Here is a 17,527-nt window from a genome sequence, read left to right as displayed (position 1 = left end):
GCCTACTCCTTCCTCTTCCCATTTCCCACCACAACAGCCACCCTGGGAGATAGGTTGGGCTGAGAGAGTGACTGCCCCCGAGTAACCCAAGTAGCTTCCATGGCTGAGGGAGGACTTGTCCCTTTCTGACTGGTACCACTCCAGCTGTCCCTGGGTCACTTCTGAAGCTGGGCTGAGTGCCAGCCTCTCTTGCTGCACTGTTCGCACCACTTCCTCCGCCCCTTGGTCCAATCAGAAACTCACCTGGACAAGTGCTCCCATGACCTTCTGGTTGGCTGCCTTGGCTTGCCCAAAGCTGCGTATGTTGAAAGCACAGATTCTGAAGGATGCAGCCATGAACATCATGTTCAGCAAGAGAAGCAGAAAGGTGAAGGCTTGCGCCATGGGCCTAGTATGTATCCAATTGTATGAGGGAGCATGTGTGTCTCCAGCTGCAGAGGAGGAAAACAATGGCATGGAGGACTACATTGCCACATCAGCAAGGGGGAGGACACCAGCTTTTGTGCTGGATGTTGAGTTGGGCATGGAACAATGTAGCAGAGAAAACGCTGGACTTCACTGGGCTGGTCCCCTTCAATCTGATACCTGATTCTTTAGCATCCCCTATAGATGGACCTCAGGAGCATTCTGGTAGGACCTAAACGTTGTCTGAAAAGTCCATTTAGAAATCTCCACCCCTACCCTGTTGTCATCTAGATACGCTGGAATGCAATTCCATTAGTGCCCAGGCTGAAGAAGGCTGAATGAACCACACTAGCCAATTTGCCTATTCAAATCTATACTTCTATTGATCCATTTTGGTTTTTCATGAAGATTGTTCATTCAGTTTCATGGTACAATTGTAGTTATGCATGTATGTGGGTATACACCCATCTGTATTATAAGCACATGTACAGTATGTGTGTGGCTGTATGTACTTTGTGTGTGTGTGCGCGCGCCTTCAAGTCAGTGTTGGCTCCTGGCAACTGCCTGGACAAGTCCCTGCAGTTTCCTTGGCAAGGTTTTTCAGAAGTGGTTTGCCCTTGCCTCCTTCCTAGGCTGAGAGAAAGTGACTGGCCCAAGGTCACCCAGCTGGCTTTGTGCTTAAGGCAGGATTAGAACTCACGGTCTTCCCATTTCTAGCCTGGTTCCTTAACCACTACACTAAATTGTCTCTCTTGTATGTATGTGCATGCTTATAATAAATTTTATCACATCAAGCAAGATCCTTCTTGAAGAACTGTGTTGGAAACATGATGATCTTTCATTATATTTTCTACTAATGGTGTTGTTTAAAAAAGATGGCAAATAATGGGGAAGAGCAAAGTCAGAAAACAAGGTTTAGCCATGGGAATAGAGCTAACCTATAAATAATGTGTGACAGTGATTGGGAAATAGTGCAAAGCAAGACATTTTGCAAGTATCTTCAGTGCATACCAGGGATTCTGCTGAGACCAGTTCAAACAACAGTGCATAATTTTAAAGTGAATTAAAGAGTTCCTGATTAAAACCAGTGTGCATTCCTTAGATATTTACATATATTTATATATTGCCAGGCTCCCCAAAGACACCAGTTTACAAAATAACCAGCAGAACCATAAAATCAGTACATAATATAAAATCCACAAAACTGTCCATCCACTCCAGTGTCCATTAACTGGCAACACTTTTTGGTTAAAATTAAAAATTAAAAGCTAGCTTAATCATGCACTTAACTTTAGGAAACAGTAAAAGTGCAGAAAGCACTGAAATATATGAATCACTAGAAGAACATTACGATTGCCAAAAAGGATTTTTGTTCACATAATGATCTAATATCTTCCAGTGTTTTCTTTTTCTTTTTAAGTCCAGATAGGCTCTGTCCTGCAGATGCATATTAAAACAATAAATGAAAGATTAAGGAAGCTTATAGAGCATTATTTATACGGAAAATTCTGTTCACATGTTCATTCCTGTTATATAGACCTAGATTTCTTTTTAGCTGGACAGGGAACTCAAGTTCAGCTTGTAAATGTCAATGCAATTTTTGGTGCTGATTTTCAGATACAGCTATTGCTTACATTGTGCTGTACAATATATAATATTTATGCTGTAGGAAATGAGTCCGCGCAGCTCAAGGGGATAGGTCGGAATCACACATATATACCAAACATATACATTATTCTTTTATGAAACGTTCCCTGAGTCAAGAGGGGAAAATCCAGTATCCTATTCCCATAGTTTTGTTCTGATGTTTATGTTCCTTATTATTCACCGCCCGTTCTTTTTTTAGTAGCTAAACTGCTCTGTTTGGCTACTAAAGAAGGGAGGTTACATATGAGCAGTTATTATTTTTTTAATACAGTCTCCAGAGCATCATTCAAGAATACACTTATTGAAGATGCAGTTAATTCACCCTTTCCATTGAGGAAGGAAGAAATGGCACTGAGCTGAATGATAGAAACCTAAATATAGGTTAAACTTGGTATTTCCTCCCAAAGAAGCCTTCTGTAGCAGAAGGAAATATACTTTTGTTTTAAATTGGAAAGTATCTATCAGAGGAGCTTTTGATACAGGAATACTCAGTTTTACAAATAAAGCAATAGGTACAATTTTTCTGAAACTGTAAATACCACAGCTTCAGAATAAAGTCCAAGGACCCTATGTTTCCTTTAAAAAAATAAGGAAGACAATCCCAATACTCTTTTATCTTAAATGTTAGTTGTTTACCCCATGAAGGCATTTTGTCCTGGGAAGTACATGACCACAAGAACTCCACCTGCATTCTATAGTAACACGGTTATTGGATTGCAAGTCAGTCAAATGTTTTCACCTGCATAGATCACTTGTTTAGGTAAATGGTTAGATGGGGAGAGATCCTAATTTCCCCTAGCAGTTGACAGATTTTTGTTTGCAAATTTCGGAAGAGGTAGGAGTCCAACTCAATATCCACTGAACAGAAGCCATCCATTGCAACAGAAAACACGTGCAAATTCTTTTTGGGGCAAGGCAGAGGCGGAATTCACTGCCTAGAAGTTCAGCTGTGGTAGAAGGCCCATGTTTACTCCTTATATCTGAACAGCACATATATACTGGAGCACATAAATGCTATGCCTTTGGGGTTTGTAAAATAATCACTGTTAAAATGATTGTACTAGCAGGAGAAAGATGTAGTATTTCCTAGTTCTCTATTGAAGAGATAAGTGATGCTAGACAAGATGAGTTCTCTCAGCTCCAACTCCCATCTGCAAAATAGCTGCATAAAATCTTCATAAATAATTGTTTCGAGGAATACTAAGATATTACATGTAAAGTGCTTTGCATTCTCTAGAGTGTAATCTGAATACTAATTATTGTCATGGTGTTTTTTTTTATCTGTTTTCACTGGATTCTTCAGGCCAAATGAGGTTCCCCAGCAAAAAGGGGGGGGGGGAAAGAAACGAAATGACTTTCCATTAGTTGCTTGGTTAAAGAATGACTAGTTCCTGCTTTTCTTCTTTTTTTTCTCCACATGCTTTTGTTCAAGGTTATTTCACTGTTCCAGGATGCTTGGCACAATCTCCCAGAATGAATCTGAACTGCAAATCTCATGGCTATGGTATTCAGCTTAATTTTTAAACTACTACTCTGATGTCTCCTCTTCCTGCCCCCCCTTCACATGATGAAGAGTTCTGGACAGTTCCAAATATTGCACATGCCTTTGTGTCATTTTGGTTGGTCCTGATAAAGGCACCATCATAGACATCACCAGGACTCAGTCTTATATCTGAAATTGTCCATTTGAGGGATAGACGTTACAACACAAACCTTACTATGTTGGTAGAATGCAAGATATGTCACCGCCATGTTGTCCACTTGCAAAACATCACAGTGAAACCCTTTGCCAGCACAATTGTTTCTCCAGATCTTCAGGATATCCAGAAGTGTGGGTGGAGGCACCAGCCCAATAGAGGAGTTGATTTTCACTGCATCTTATATTTCTCCAAACCATGATCCCATCGAAAATACACTTTCACAGCAGCCTCAGATCTGGTGTAAAAGATTTTCCTCCCATGAACTTCAGTGGAAAGATTTTTAAAAATCCACGTGTCAATGGCCATTTAGTCCATTTTCTCCATAACAGAACTTAGAGACCATAGGCTACAGGACAAAGGAGCAGCCAGTAATAGCACACAAGCTTCAGTATGTAAATCTCATTGAGGAAGGTCCTGCTGTCACCTTTTTGAACTTAGATCATGAGTCTAGCCTGAGGAAGTCCTCTTTGTAACCTGATGTCAGGTTGAGCTTCTGACAGAAGATAAGGGTGAGACAGAAGCTATCCAGTATTCAAGATCTCTGAGCTAGTTGAGCCAAAGTACAATCAGGAAGCAGAATCAAGAAGTCAGAATGTAAGGGTATCCAAGGCTATGAGTAGATATTCAAACTCAAAGAGTCTTTGCCCAAGCAAGGCTCAAATGGACGAGAAAACCTTATATATTTTTACTGCCTCAAGGGTCCTTCTGCCAATCCTGATGAGAAGGATCAATCCAAAACGCGAAGGTACTTTGGGGAGAACCTACTGCCTGAACATCAGGGGTTCACCACAGGGAGAAGCTGCATCCAGAGACAACATAACCAATTTAAGTGCTGATTGTGACAGTAACAGCACCCTTTTGGTAAGCCTCCATCTCTATTGCTATAGGACAAGCACAGCAGCCATCTTCTTCCTTCAGATGCTGTCTCTTGAGCCTGACACCACAGCCATGGTCAGCAACACAAGACCAGCTAGACCAGCTGGCTGGAGCTTCTTGCAGGATGAGACAAGCTCCACCTCTACAGGATAATGATCACTGATCTCTAAGGCCTGGAACAGTGAGGAGAGAAAGAAAAGGATCAGAAGTGGAAATTTTCCCATTTCCTGCTCTGAACACAAGGGGGAACATGCCTTCATCACAAATTCTAACACTTTAGCCCAAACTTTCCCAAACCAGTGCCCTTCAGAGGTGTGGGACTGTGGCCTCCATCCTCACACATCAACCAGATCATGGAGAAAGGTCTTGCAACTGGAATGAGAAATTGCTTAATAAACACAGAGCACTGAACTTCACAGATTTCAGATACTTCAGTGCTCCTTTGATGGAAACGAAGAAAATAGAAGAAGAGGCAGATAAAATAATCTCTCAGAAATTACATGACTCAGACGGAGTCATTTAACATATATTGACGTTTTAGGGACATGGTGGTCATGGACTGGTTTTCCAGTCCCCTGGTGAATTCTAGCCTGTGACTTTAGCATCCCCATTTAAATACCTTTCTCCTATCGTAGTGTAGAAAACTAGTGCCTGACCTACAAAATTCTTAGATCAAACCTGACATTGATCCTTGATTTAAGGATCCTTGATCCTTAAACCTGATCTTTACCTTGATTTAGTGGATAAAAGGTTTGTATAAAAAACTACGCCAAAACCTAATTGGCCACACTGTGGTTTAATGTGTTGCCATTATGCCCTTTTCTCTACTAAATTGATCTCTTAAAGCATCATAAATTGTTTCTGAGTACTATTCAAAGCAACATTTCTTACGAAGAAAGCCCTAAGTGGTTTCAGACCAAGGTGGCTGAAAAATTACACCTTCCATATGATTTTCCTGCCTGTTGTGTTGAGGATTGGCAGGCCAGAGTCATTGAGAGTCAGGCAGCATACAAATTTAATGAATTTGTTATTATTATTATGCATCTCACCATCTTCAGAGTAAGTTTGATTAAGACACACAAGGATTTTCCTCCTTTTTAAAAAAAATTACTGAGCTTTCAATGTAGTTAAGATTTCTCTGTTTTTATGCTGCACTATACTATCCTGCTTTCATTTATTGCACTTATGTGATTTTAGTAACATGGATTGTTTTTGTTGTGTTTTCTGTACTTCCTTAGCTTTTATGAAGGTTGCTTTGAGTGCCTTTTTTTAGAAAGAAGAACGGATAGACAAAGAAATAAACTGAGCTTTTTCTTCAGAGAACACATTTCAAGTTATATAATTTCAATTCTGTCTACCTCTTCCTCAGAAAGTCCAAATTCCTTGGGGAAATCAAAAGGCCGAGCTGATCCAGGCACGACAGTGCCCAGGCAGCGTTCACCATGAATCACAATCCTGTTGAGAAGAAGAAATGGATTATAGCAGGATGGATCTTGCAACATTTCATTTGACCCAAGCCTAGGACCCTGGATCCTGCTTGTGATCCAATTAAATAATAACTCTGAAAGTCAGGATGTTATGAGCCTCCTTTCGTTATGATAAGCCAACCCCACTGCATTTGGGCCCTGCTGCTGAGTAGCACCCTGCCCTGTGGACCCAAGGTTCTGCACCCAAGCAGTCCTGATCCCACCTGTCATAGGCGCAACGGGTCTTCTCTCGAACGGTGGTGTCAGCTTGGTCTCCAATGAGCCAATGAAAGCCAGGTTTCTGGCGCAGGCGGATTTCCTTCCAACGTTTCTTGGCCACATATCCACAGTCTGCATTGAAATCACCCAAGAAAATCATGTCCTTTGTGGGAAGGAAGGGAAATAGCATCAGATCTCTCAAAATTATTAAGTGACTAGTAGAATTAGTAGGTCAGCACTATCTCAGCTGCAGCTATTATTGGCAGATCTTCACCAGCAATGTCCCGATGCTTTTGAAGAATAATACATAGCATTTGGTATCAGCAAGTGGCAGCACATGGCTGATCTTGAAAAGATAAGCAGGATTGGGCCTGGCTAGTACATGGATGGGAGACCACCATGAAATCCCAAGGTTGTAGGCTAACCTGGGAAGTGGGAAAAGCATCTTGAAAAAAGGCAATAACAAAACACTTTTTTATTGAGAGCCAGTTTGTTGTAGTGACTAAGGTGCTGGCCTGGAAACTAGGAGACTCTGCCCAACCCACCTCACAGGGTTGTTGTGGTAGGGAAAATAGGAGAAGGGAGCATTATTTATGTATGCTGCCTTGATTTGTACAAATAAAAGTGGAATATACAGTAAATCAATAAATAGTTGCCAAGAAATCTACAATTCAACCAAGACTTTATTTTACGCTTGAGTGTTCGAAGTGCTTCACCTCTATTACCTTCTAATTCAGTGTTTCTCAACCTTAGCAACTTTAAGATGTGTGGACTTCAATTCCCAGAATTCCCCAGCCAGCAAAGCTTGAGAAACACTTGCTTTCCAAGGATCATCAGTCCACATTGCAGAAGGATAACAGAGGCCACTTTATGAGTTTGTTGCAAAGATGAGATATGGATACATGAATAATGAAATGCTGTTTTAACATCTTACTTATTAGATGTGTAATTCATTTCCCTCTTTGTTTTGTCCACTTGTGCTGACATTTCATGAACAGCAGAGTATGACTACCATAAGTAAGTGAGAAAAAAACATTGAAGTGAACACAGAGTTGGGGGAATTATTTCTAGCTGGTTTTTCAAGCCTTAGATAATTGGCAAACTCTAGCTAGTCATGCAAGTTGACACGAAGTGTTGGCATTCTTAATGTGGAGCTGCCTCGGAAGTGCCCAGCAAACTTAGATTAAGCTGAAATTTTGCTGGCGGAATATTAGCTGGCTGTACATGCATCACAAATGAAATTCTGGTTCCATTCTACCTTCACTGATTTGAAGGATTTTATCTGAGAATGAAACAAAAGCAGCCTGGTACCTGGTTATTTTCAAGGCCATCTTTTCCAGGAAATGCCTTCTTCTATGTTTGAATCAGCCCTGTGAGGTGGGTTGGGCTGAGAGGGAGGGACTGGCCCAAGGTCACCCAGCCGGCTCTCATGCCTAAGGCGGGACTGGAACTCTCGGTTTCCTGGATTCTAGCCCAGCACCTTAACCACTGGACCAAACTGGCTCTCATGTTCCTATGTTTGAGGCCCTTCTCTAAATTCCCTGCCTCTTGCATCGACCCCTGACATACCTCTGTGCCCCAGCGTTCCTGGACGTTCAGAAAAACATCATAGAGAGCATCGATTTCAGCTTCAGCCTTCAATGGCATTGTGTGCTGTGGGATCAGTACCAGCTCTGGAAGGTCTTGGAAGAAGGGCCAATAGAAGAAGGTAACTGTAAGGATCAGCCACTCAACATGGAAACCAAACTCAACACATTATTTACTATGGACCACTGAGACACCTGGGTAGCCAGTTAAAAATAAAGAAACAAATTCAAGCACAACAGTGTGAACAAGCTAAGCTTTGGAACCTCTGCTTGATCTCCCCTGGTTCTCCTAAACAGACTTGAAACGAACCATAGTTTCCTGAAGGCAGGTATCATGGAAAACGTTGAAACTCTTTTTTAAAAAGCTCTGGCCAGAGGTGCTGGAAAATGAAGGGTCACAACCCGCTCCTCTCCCTGGCCCAGGGGAATTCTTGGGGAAGGAAGGAAAGAAGATGGGGCAGCAGGAAGAGCAAACTCAAGTTCTAGCATGCTAAGCCTCCTACTGAAATTATATTGTATAAAAAAAGGAAAAAGACATTGCAAAAAGGAAAAAGAAAAGAAAAAGGATTGTCCCACTGATTGGTGGCATAGGTGCTATATATCTTCTTGCCTGTTTCCATGATTTTTATGGTGTGGGGTGTGTGCTTTGCCTGGGGATTTTAGGGCAAGGGGGAGAATATCAGTGTTTCTCTAAGGGTGATCAGTTTTCCTTCTCTGAAATAAATATTATGGTAATTGTGCTGTGCTTTGTGAAGGCACGTATATAAGCTAACAATACAGGCTTAGATCCAATTTTTATCTTGTACTCATTAAGTTTCTACGGTAAATGTCTTGTCTATTACCTGAAACCTGTTACAGGTAGTCCTCGCTTTATGACCACAATTGGGACCGGAATTTCAGTTGCTAAGCAAAGCAATCATTAAGCGAATCTGACCTGATTTTACAACCTTTTTTGCGGCGATTGTTAAGCAAACACCACAGGTTTTAAGCAAACCACATGGTCGTTAAGTGAATCACATGTTTCCCGATGGATTTTGCTTGCTAGAAACTAGCTGGGAAGGTTGAAAATGGCAATCACATGACCACAGGATGCTGCGATGGTCATAAATGTGAACCAGTTGCCAAGTGCCCAAATCATGATCATGTGACCACAGGGATGCTACAATGGTCATAAGTGTGAGGACCAGTCGTAAGTCAGTTTTTCCAGCACCATCATAAATCTGAACCATCACTAAACGAATGGTTGTTAAGCAAGGACTACCTGTAGTTTGTGTTCTATTAAATTAATATTTTGTTATTTGGGGGAGGAGCAGGGGGAATATCTTATTTGGCATTTGAGGTTCTGACTCACTTAGATGCTATCTTGTATATAGCTTGTTAGAGCAGTCATGTCTCTTTTATGGTTAGATAGTCTCTCATCAAATCATTTTATGAGAAGCCCTGCTACTTTCTCATTTTCTAAACTTGTCCCTGGATCCAACTAGACTGGAGAATAGAGATTTTCTGGTACAGAGCATCATAGTGGTATAATCCTCCAGAACAGCAGGAGTCTTTGAAATGGGGCCTAAGAAAACATGCCAGAAACTTCCCTCTGGATAATTTCTCCTCTGGAGATCTGCATTATTCTTTCCCACTGCTGAAAATGAAACCCCACTTATAATCTGGGATCCCACCTTTGTTTGCTATGCTGAAGCGGGCGATAAAGGGTTCACGAGCAAAGACATCAGGTCGGTCTGGATGCAGGTCTTCGTATGTATAGTAGTCCAGCATCCGAGTCTTCTGGTTCCTACAGGAAGTGAAAAACACAGGACAACAGGCTTGCTCCTAGGCAGGAGATGAGTTAGCATTAAAGACCCAACATTGGAGTTCTCTCTGGATTTCTCTTCCTAGCTTAGAAGAAGGATTTTCCTTGGTAGTGCAACGGGAGAAGGATTCAGTCTCCTCTTTGCTTTTGTGCTTCCATTGATTTTTCTGACTTCCCACTCCTCCACCTATCTTGGATGGGCCACTGCATTTTTACAAGTAAAGAAGGGAATAACACTGTACTGAGTCTGCAGCTCCTTTGATTTTGTCACTTTTCTTCTTTCACCCCTACTTCAGATCTTATAGGAGGCAATCTTTTATTGGTGCATTGTGTGTTTTGCTTAATGGATTATGCATTATGAGAATGGGTTGGTAGGATTAGATTCAGAAGGTTATGCCAAGGCATAACCTGCTGAAAAGTCCTAGCACACTGTTTTGTCCTTTATCCTTCTTTCAGTAAAAGCAGGGTGTTTATTTGGAGACAAGGATTGGCCACACAAGATCTCCCTTTTGTGCTTATGCCAGGCCAATGAATCCAAATCATTTTTGCCTCCTGCAACTTAAATTGTGAGGGCTTGTTAGATATGCAGTTTGTGAGATATCACAGCTTCTTTCTTTCTTTCTTTCTTTCTTTCTTTCTTTCTTTCTTTCTTTCTTTCTTTCTTTCTTTCTTAAATTTATGTCACCACCCATCTCCCCCAATGGGGGACTCTTCTTTCTTGGTCTCCTCGAGGTTTAAGGGTATGGGTGACTGTTTATGTGTCTGAAGGAAGATAGTTGGGAGACAACAGATGTGTGACTCTGGAGGCTTTCATTAATGTTTGGAAGCAAATCATGGTGGTGGATGGATTTGCACACAAATCCATGTATGCATGTGACAGAGGATGCGATGAAATTAGGGAAGATAGATAGATGGGTGAATAGATTGATAGATGATAGATAGAGATAGATAGATAGAGAAAAGATTGTGTGTGTTTGTATATATATATGTGGAATATATATATGGTATGAAAAGAAATTTTAATTCCTTTTTTAATTGTTTTTTATTATTAGCTGCCCAAAGTCATGTATATGAGATGGGTAGCCATATAAATTTAATAAATAAACAAACAAATAAATTTGGAATGCTTGTATGTAAGCACACCCATGTTGGCAGAGATATTCTCAAAAGTCCGATCTGGCACCCACAAGGAATAACCCTGTGTTAGGAATACAGGATTAGAATGCGTCTGACGTGGATGTTAAAAAATGTTGCAAGGTCAGGGCATTTTATTATCCCTATGTTCAATAACACATGTAGACCCAGTCATAAATATTGCTACAAGCATGTGGACTAAGTGAATTTACCTGTATATGAATACATATCGTTCTTGATAATTTCCACGACCCAGCAAAGGGCTGGTGAGGTAGTTGTAGCTGTGAAGATCATCAAACCTGGGAAAAGAAAATCTGATTAGATTCAAGCATGCTTTACTTGCTGAACAAAGAATACGAAGCTATGGAAAGGTGGGCATCTCCTACCCTGGATAATCTGCTGATCCAGGCTGGGGGTGCATTAGGAAGGCCCTGGCCAAGGATTCAGGCACTGGTTTCCTGCCTCTTGCATCATCAGAGCACTAATATGCGGGGAGCCCTCCAATCACAGCCCACAATCCTCCAGCAGACGTGATGTCACCAAATATTCCAGAGTCAGCTAGAAAGCCCCCAGATTTCAGCTTTTCCCACTGTGTGAAAGATTTCTTGCTAAGAAAGACCTTGTGCCGGCCTGTGGCATTCACTTTCCCCTATCTCCACCTAGGGCCATTGTCAGTTCCAGGGCCGCAAATGGTGGGGGCAAGCGGGCCATGTGCCCTGGGCGCCAAGCTGGGGGGACACCAAAATGGTGCAGAATCCATGTTTGCCCCAGGTGACACAGACCCTAGTTGTGGGCCTCAGTTCTGTCCCATTCAAAAGGTGGCCAGGCCCCCTGGCTCCAAAAGCGAGGAGCCTCTCCCCTTCATTCTCAATGGCAATCTGGCTTGTTTCCACTTTTATTAACCCCCCAAATGAGATGCCAGATTTACAGGGCTATTGCTGGAAGCAGAGGGCAAAGCCCAGACAGATCTAAGCCAAGCAAAACCCATTGGACAACTCTGGGATGCAGGCCCCAGGAAGGGTAACAGCCCTCTTCATCGAACACAGCTCTCCTTTCTTTGAGGAGGCTGTGGGGGAGACCGATCCCCAGGTTATGTCACCTGGGAGAAATGTAATTGCTGCTTGTCTTCTTCAAATAACCGTCTTTCCCGCCTACATGCATCCTTCCCGCTTTCCTTTCCTGCATTTGATTGCCCCAAATTCTCAGTCTCCCTGTCGTCAGTTTCGGCTCATCTATTTATGTCCCTCTGAACTTTTGCCTCAGGTTTCCTCTGCAGCCCTCAGACTCACCGGTGCAAGGCATTCATCAAAGCAGGCACTGCCTTTCCTTTTGCATCCATCACTTCTTGTAGGACTGAGATATCACAACGAGCCAGGATCTGGGAACATCAAGGAAGGGGATAGAGCAGAGCAGAAGAATCAGCCATCTGTATTTGGACAATTTCTCCTTTACTTTGGGGAAATCCCCACCTTGCCTCCTCTGAGCCTTCTGGCTGCTGTGACCAACTCTGCATCTCTCAGCATGGCCCAGGCAATCTGAAGAGCTGGAATCAGAGGGAGCAGCAAAACAAGTTCACATATCAGGTGAACAGAATGGGCAGGAACGTTGCTGCCAGCTGCTCCCCGATTCCACTGCTTTTCTCTGAGCTGTACTCAATCAGAAATAAGCCCAACTCAGCAAAAAGTACTTGGAGAAGGAATTGTGTTTGGCTAGTGAGGAATAACGAGGGAATCAAGAGCTTTGCACTGCTATGTGCCCAACTTTTCTTCATTTAAAACAGACTCCCAACATTGATATATGGGTATCCAGAGCAGGGGGAGAGGAGCTTCATGCACATCATGACACCATTGCACATGTGATGCAAATTATGCACGGCTGGTAATTCATGCCATAATGCACTTGATGCCATCATTTGAGGGATGATGTCAGGATATGATGAGATATCTTGTCACAGGCTTAGTTCCCACAGCATGCTAGACTAGGCTAAAACATGGCAGGGGGTTTGTGGTTTTGCACATCATGGGAGTCTAGCTGGCTTGGCATGTTGGGTGAACCAGGCCATTGCATTAAATTCCAATGTGACTTATTTGTTTGGGTTTTGTATCCTATGAGAATACAGCAATTATATTTGGCTAGCCCAGCTTAAAGGTTTAATATGTCATGTGAACACAGCTACCATGACCCAAATTCTAAGGCATAGGTCTTCTCCTAGTCTAGAGCTTTCCTTTTAGGCAACATCTGCACAAACCAGTGGTGTGGCTGAATCATTCCTGGACTGCTTCTTTTCGATTTGCAGGTAGGAGTTTCCATGGTCAACACTGTGTTCCCTATTGAAAACAAAGAATTTGTTCCCTGCCCATGGAAAATAACAGTGCTGTGAACTTAGTTCTCAGTGAGGTAGCAAATCAACCTTCTACTGCTTTAGACTGTATTCTCCTCCATTAAAATGTGTGTGGGTGTGTATGTGTGTGAGTGTCATAAAAAACTAGATATAAAGAAGAGACCCTTGCTCTGAAAACTAGTTAGAGTTGTTTAAATGTATTTATTTTTTCATGTGAGCCCCTGTATGCTATTGCTTGCCACCCAAACACAAGCAGATCACTTTCCTAAAAATGAGTCTGTGGCAACATTTCTAAGCCTACCTTTTTAATGACATTTTCACTGCAAATGTGTGTGAATATGCTTATAAGCAGCATTCAAACATACACACCCTGCTGCATAACATCATTAAATCTTGTGTAAAAATCAAAGAAAATAATTCCAAGACTCCTAATTTTGCAGCCTTTACCATTTTATACTAAAACCAGTTTTCACTTGTTTTATATTTGGAGAGTTGATCTGCTTCTTCTTTTTTTAAGAACTTTATTATTTTCCAAAGTATATTTAAAATACAAAATAGAAAATATAGTAAAGATAGAAAATAAAACTAAAGGAAAAGAACTACAAAAGTGCAAGTAGATAGAAAACAGAAATGAAAGGTGACTTCTGACTTCCTCCAATACAGATATATAAATATACATTTGCAAACATAATCTCTTGCCATTAATTAAACCATAGTAACATTATTTCTATTAAAACAAACCATTTAATCACTAAAACCCAAGATCAAAGCTTCATTTTTTTCTACAGCAAGCAAGTACTCTAAAAGTGGTTGCCAAATAGATATAAATCCAGAAACAGAATGTTCTCTTATTAATGCTGTTCATTTAGCCATTTGAGAGTTGACCTGCTTCTGCTAGGCATGAGGAGGAGTCAATTCCATTGTTCCGATCTCAGGCTCTGAACAGATATTTCAAAGTTTCCCAATACCTTCATAAGGGCTAGAAACTTAATTTTATTTTTTTAAAAAGCAGAAGACCTTTGCATGTTGAATTTGGCACCCAACACACAATCCCTAGCCCTAGAAAAATACAACGATGTCATTCAAAGACAACACACCAACACAAAGACCTTCTTGCAATCTAAGCCTCCTTCTTTTTCTACCTGATAGCACTTGTTTAGATTTGTGATAAGAAGGCTGTTAAAAAAAAGAACAGAAAAGTGGTATTCCACTGCTGGTCAAAGTAAAATGAGTTTCCCATATTTTTCTTATCAAGTGCTGCACAGAGAAATGGGGAGGAAGTAGCTGGGGAGTCACTCTGCCACATGCTGCTGCCTTGCCACCCACCTTGACAAGTGTGTCCACAACTCTAGGTTTGTTCACCTTCCCTTGAGCAAAGCGCTGAGTGTTGAAGGCACATATCCGGAAGGCGGCTGTTCCTGAGCACAGCAGCAGGAGCAGCACGGCAGGCAGAGAGTGCAGGGTTTCCATCCTTAGGAATCCAGCTCTGTGAAAGAATGAAGGAGAGGGAATGGAAGGAAGCCGACAGCTTGAGAAGCTGGAAGGGGCAAGGAGAAGGGGAGGGGAATTATCTTTGGCAACAGATGGGTACTCTAGGCTAAAAATAGAAAGGAGGGCAACTAAGCAGGGACCAACCCAGCAAAAGTGCATAAGGGAGCCACTGAAAATGTGTCCGTGTTTCCTGGACCAGTAGCATCTTTGGGCCTGGCCTGGGTCTAAGTGACAGCCAGGGTTGTGCAGTGGTTAAAGGCACTGAAGAATCCAAGAGGCTGTGAGTTAGACCCTGGGCCAGTCCCCCTCTCAGCCCTAAGAAGAAGGCAAGGGCAAACCACTTCTGAAAACTGCAGGGACTTGTCTATGTAGACACCAGGAGTCAAGACTGACTCAACGGCGTGCGCACACGCACACACACACACACAAGTAAGAATGTGAGGATTTTTATCAGGGCCATGACACATGTTGTATTCCTTGTATATTATAGCCTTAATCTTGACAGAATCTCCACCAATTTTATTTGTCAATAAAAGTATTATAATCTGTTTCATCCCTAAGCTCTGAGGCTTCTTCTCAGACAACATTTCTTGCATCCTTGCAAGCTACCTACGGCTGAGTGGAGGATTAAATATTGTTGTGTTCTGGGAAACTGTGGCAAATTAAAAAGATACCTGGGATAGGTAGCCAGTGCCGAAAGATAAGCTTAGCCTGACATGGGCTGAGGACAGAGGAAAGATCTTTAAGTGGACACTTTGCCCAGAATTTCTTCAAACCTGGGTTAATCCCTGCCTACCTAGCAGATTTTAATGCCTAGGGGGGATTGCATAGGGAACCTCTACAGCTATGAATGAAATTGACAACTTGCACATTTGTATTTTTCTCCTGTAATCATAAAATCTAGAAACTTTGATTTTGTTAATAAGCTTCAGCCACCTCAGAATGTTAAAGCTCATCATTGTATTCTAGAAGAATGCATATGGCTGCAGTCTTCTGCACACCACATCTTTTTTTCCCATATTCTCTTAAAGCGTGATGATGGAGTTTCTTTTTAAACTCCGTGTTCCCTACCCCCCCAAAAAAACAACCGTTAATGATACTTTTGCATTCCTTTTCTGTTAATTCTATAAAAGTTAGTGTTGCAACTGTTGGTTAGTTTTGCAAAAGTATCATAATTCAACCTTCCCAAACAGAGTTCTCCAGATTAATTGGGCTACACTGTTACCTAGCCAATGGCTAGATTGGCAGGAATTATGGGAAATGTAGTCTAAATAATGCCATGCAATCGATAGTTGATAGGAGTTGTAGTCTAGGATATCTGGAGAACATCAGATTGTCATTACTGTAGATGGAAAGGTTGATAAGCCATTTCAAAATGCAGAGCTGGCCAATACCTTTATTAGAATCAACAGACATAATGAAAGAGGACTATTTGGGGAATGTGGGATTGGTTTTAATAAAGTTTGGCCAACTGTGGATGGTCTTTCTTTCTCGTGGACAGACGTGCAATCCTACATTGCAGCAACTTACAATCAATTTGAGGCTGTGAGCAAGACTCACTGAACCCACTGAATGCAAGACCCACTTTGTGTGGGATAGCACAGGACTGTGCTATAGAATGAAGCAAAACGGAAGTACATCTCAGCGGCATAAGCCTTAATAGTTTCTTTGCTCAAGCCAGTAAACTGAAATCGCGCATACTGATAACTATGAATGGAATCCATCGTAATAGTCCAACGTGCTTTCTTCCCGTTCCATTTCACAGCATTTTAGAAGAAGCGGAATCAGTGCTGAAACCATAGTACGGAAGACAAGCACCACTGACACGCTATCCAAAGTTGCCCAGTGGTTTACGGGCGTGTACACTCATGTTAATTACTTGACAACGCCTACTGACAGAGCGCTTGACCCACTGAAGCCGGTCATTTTTGCACACCGATTCTAATAAAGTTTACTCCGAAGTAAGCCCAGTTGAGAATCACAATCCGGACTCGGAAATGGGGCTGGTATTTGGTTTGACGGCAGCAGCTCTTGCGGTAAAACAGGAAGCGTTTAACCAGCTTGGGGAGGGGACGGGGAGGGATCCTGAGAGTTTCCAGAGGGGAATCCAGAGGTCGCCGCATCTTGGCCACCCGCACTTCAACACTTAAGATCAGGCTTGATCGCTCGGGGTGAATCTCGTCTGCCATGACACAGACACCACGGATAGGAAGGGCGGCGGACACTGCTCCTGCAGCGAGTCCTCCCTACTTTCCTTCACGCAACTTTGGGCAACAGGATCGTCCTTCATGCACCCGGCACTCGCCGCCTCCCCTCGATCGCCAGCACTTACCCGCCACTTTGAGTTCGGTGACCGCCAGGGCCCACTTCTTGCCGCCTGGCCACCCAGCCACCCAGCGGCAACAGAGCTGCAACAGACGGGGCAGCGGCTCGACGAATCCACGAATCAGATAGCCAACCCAGAGAGGGAGGGCGCTGGCAGGCTGAGGCGGGTTTTCCCGCGCTGCCCGACCTACGCCGGCTTCGAGTCCTTGCCGAGGTGTTTTCATCTGTGCGCGCTCTCAGTGCGTTTCTAAGTCGCTTTCTCTCCGTAGTCCCCCGGTTTTCCGAGGTCTGCGAAGATGCAAATTCGTAGCAAAAGGGAGGGGGGCTGTTTAACAAAGGTGCGTCAGCGGAATCTGGCCAATCAGCGATGCCTTTCTTCCTGCCACAGTTTCTGTCCCTTCCTCCTTTTCAAGCTTCTCGGGGCTGCCTCCTTAGCAATTTTCAGCTCAGTAAGGAACAGTGGAACTTCCCCGGGACCTGTGTGCTGTTTCCTCCTGTGCTGCTGTGCTCCTGGCTCTCTTGCGAAGCGCTTC

At 42.7% G+C, this 17,527-nt stretch overlaps 1 protein-coding gene across 1 annotated transcript; it reads right to left on the bottom strand.

The window, feature by feature from the left end:
- Positions 1 to 761: 761 nt before the first annotated feature.
- On the bottom strand, positions 762 to 17,167 carry DNASE1L1 (deoxyribonuclease 1 like 1). The gene is made up of 9 exons (XM_063294210.1): positions 17,002 to 17,167; positions 14,505 to 14,664; positions 12,127 to 12,215; positions 11,050 to 11,136; positions 9,573 to 9,685; positions 7,883 to 7,995; positions 6,319 to 6,476; positions 5,987 to 6,083; positions 762 to 4,801 (listed from the first exon to the last, which is right to left on the bottom strand). The coding sequence occupies exons 2-9, from the start codon at positions 14,646 to 14,648 to the stop codon at positions 4,667 to 4,669; spliced, it is 936 nt and encodes a 311-aa protein (XP_063150280.1). The 5' UTR covers positions 14,649 to 14,664; positions 17,002 to 17,167; the 3' UTR covers positions 762 to 4,666.
- Positions 17,168 to 17,527: the final 360 nt, after the last annotated feature.

The sequence above is a fragment of the Candoia aspera genome, chromosome 2 (genome assembly GCF_035149785.1).
Source record: "Candoia aspera isolate rCanAsp1 chromosome 2, rCanAsp1.hap2, whole genome shotgun sequence".
Classification (NCBI taxonomy): domain Eukaryota; kingdom Metazoa; phylum Chordata; class Lepidosauria; order Squamata; family Boidae; genus Candoia; species Candoia aspera.
This window is presented reverse-complemented; position numbering and strand designations above follow the sequence as displayed.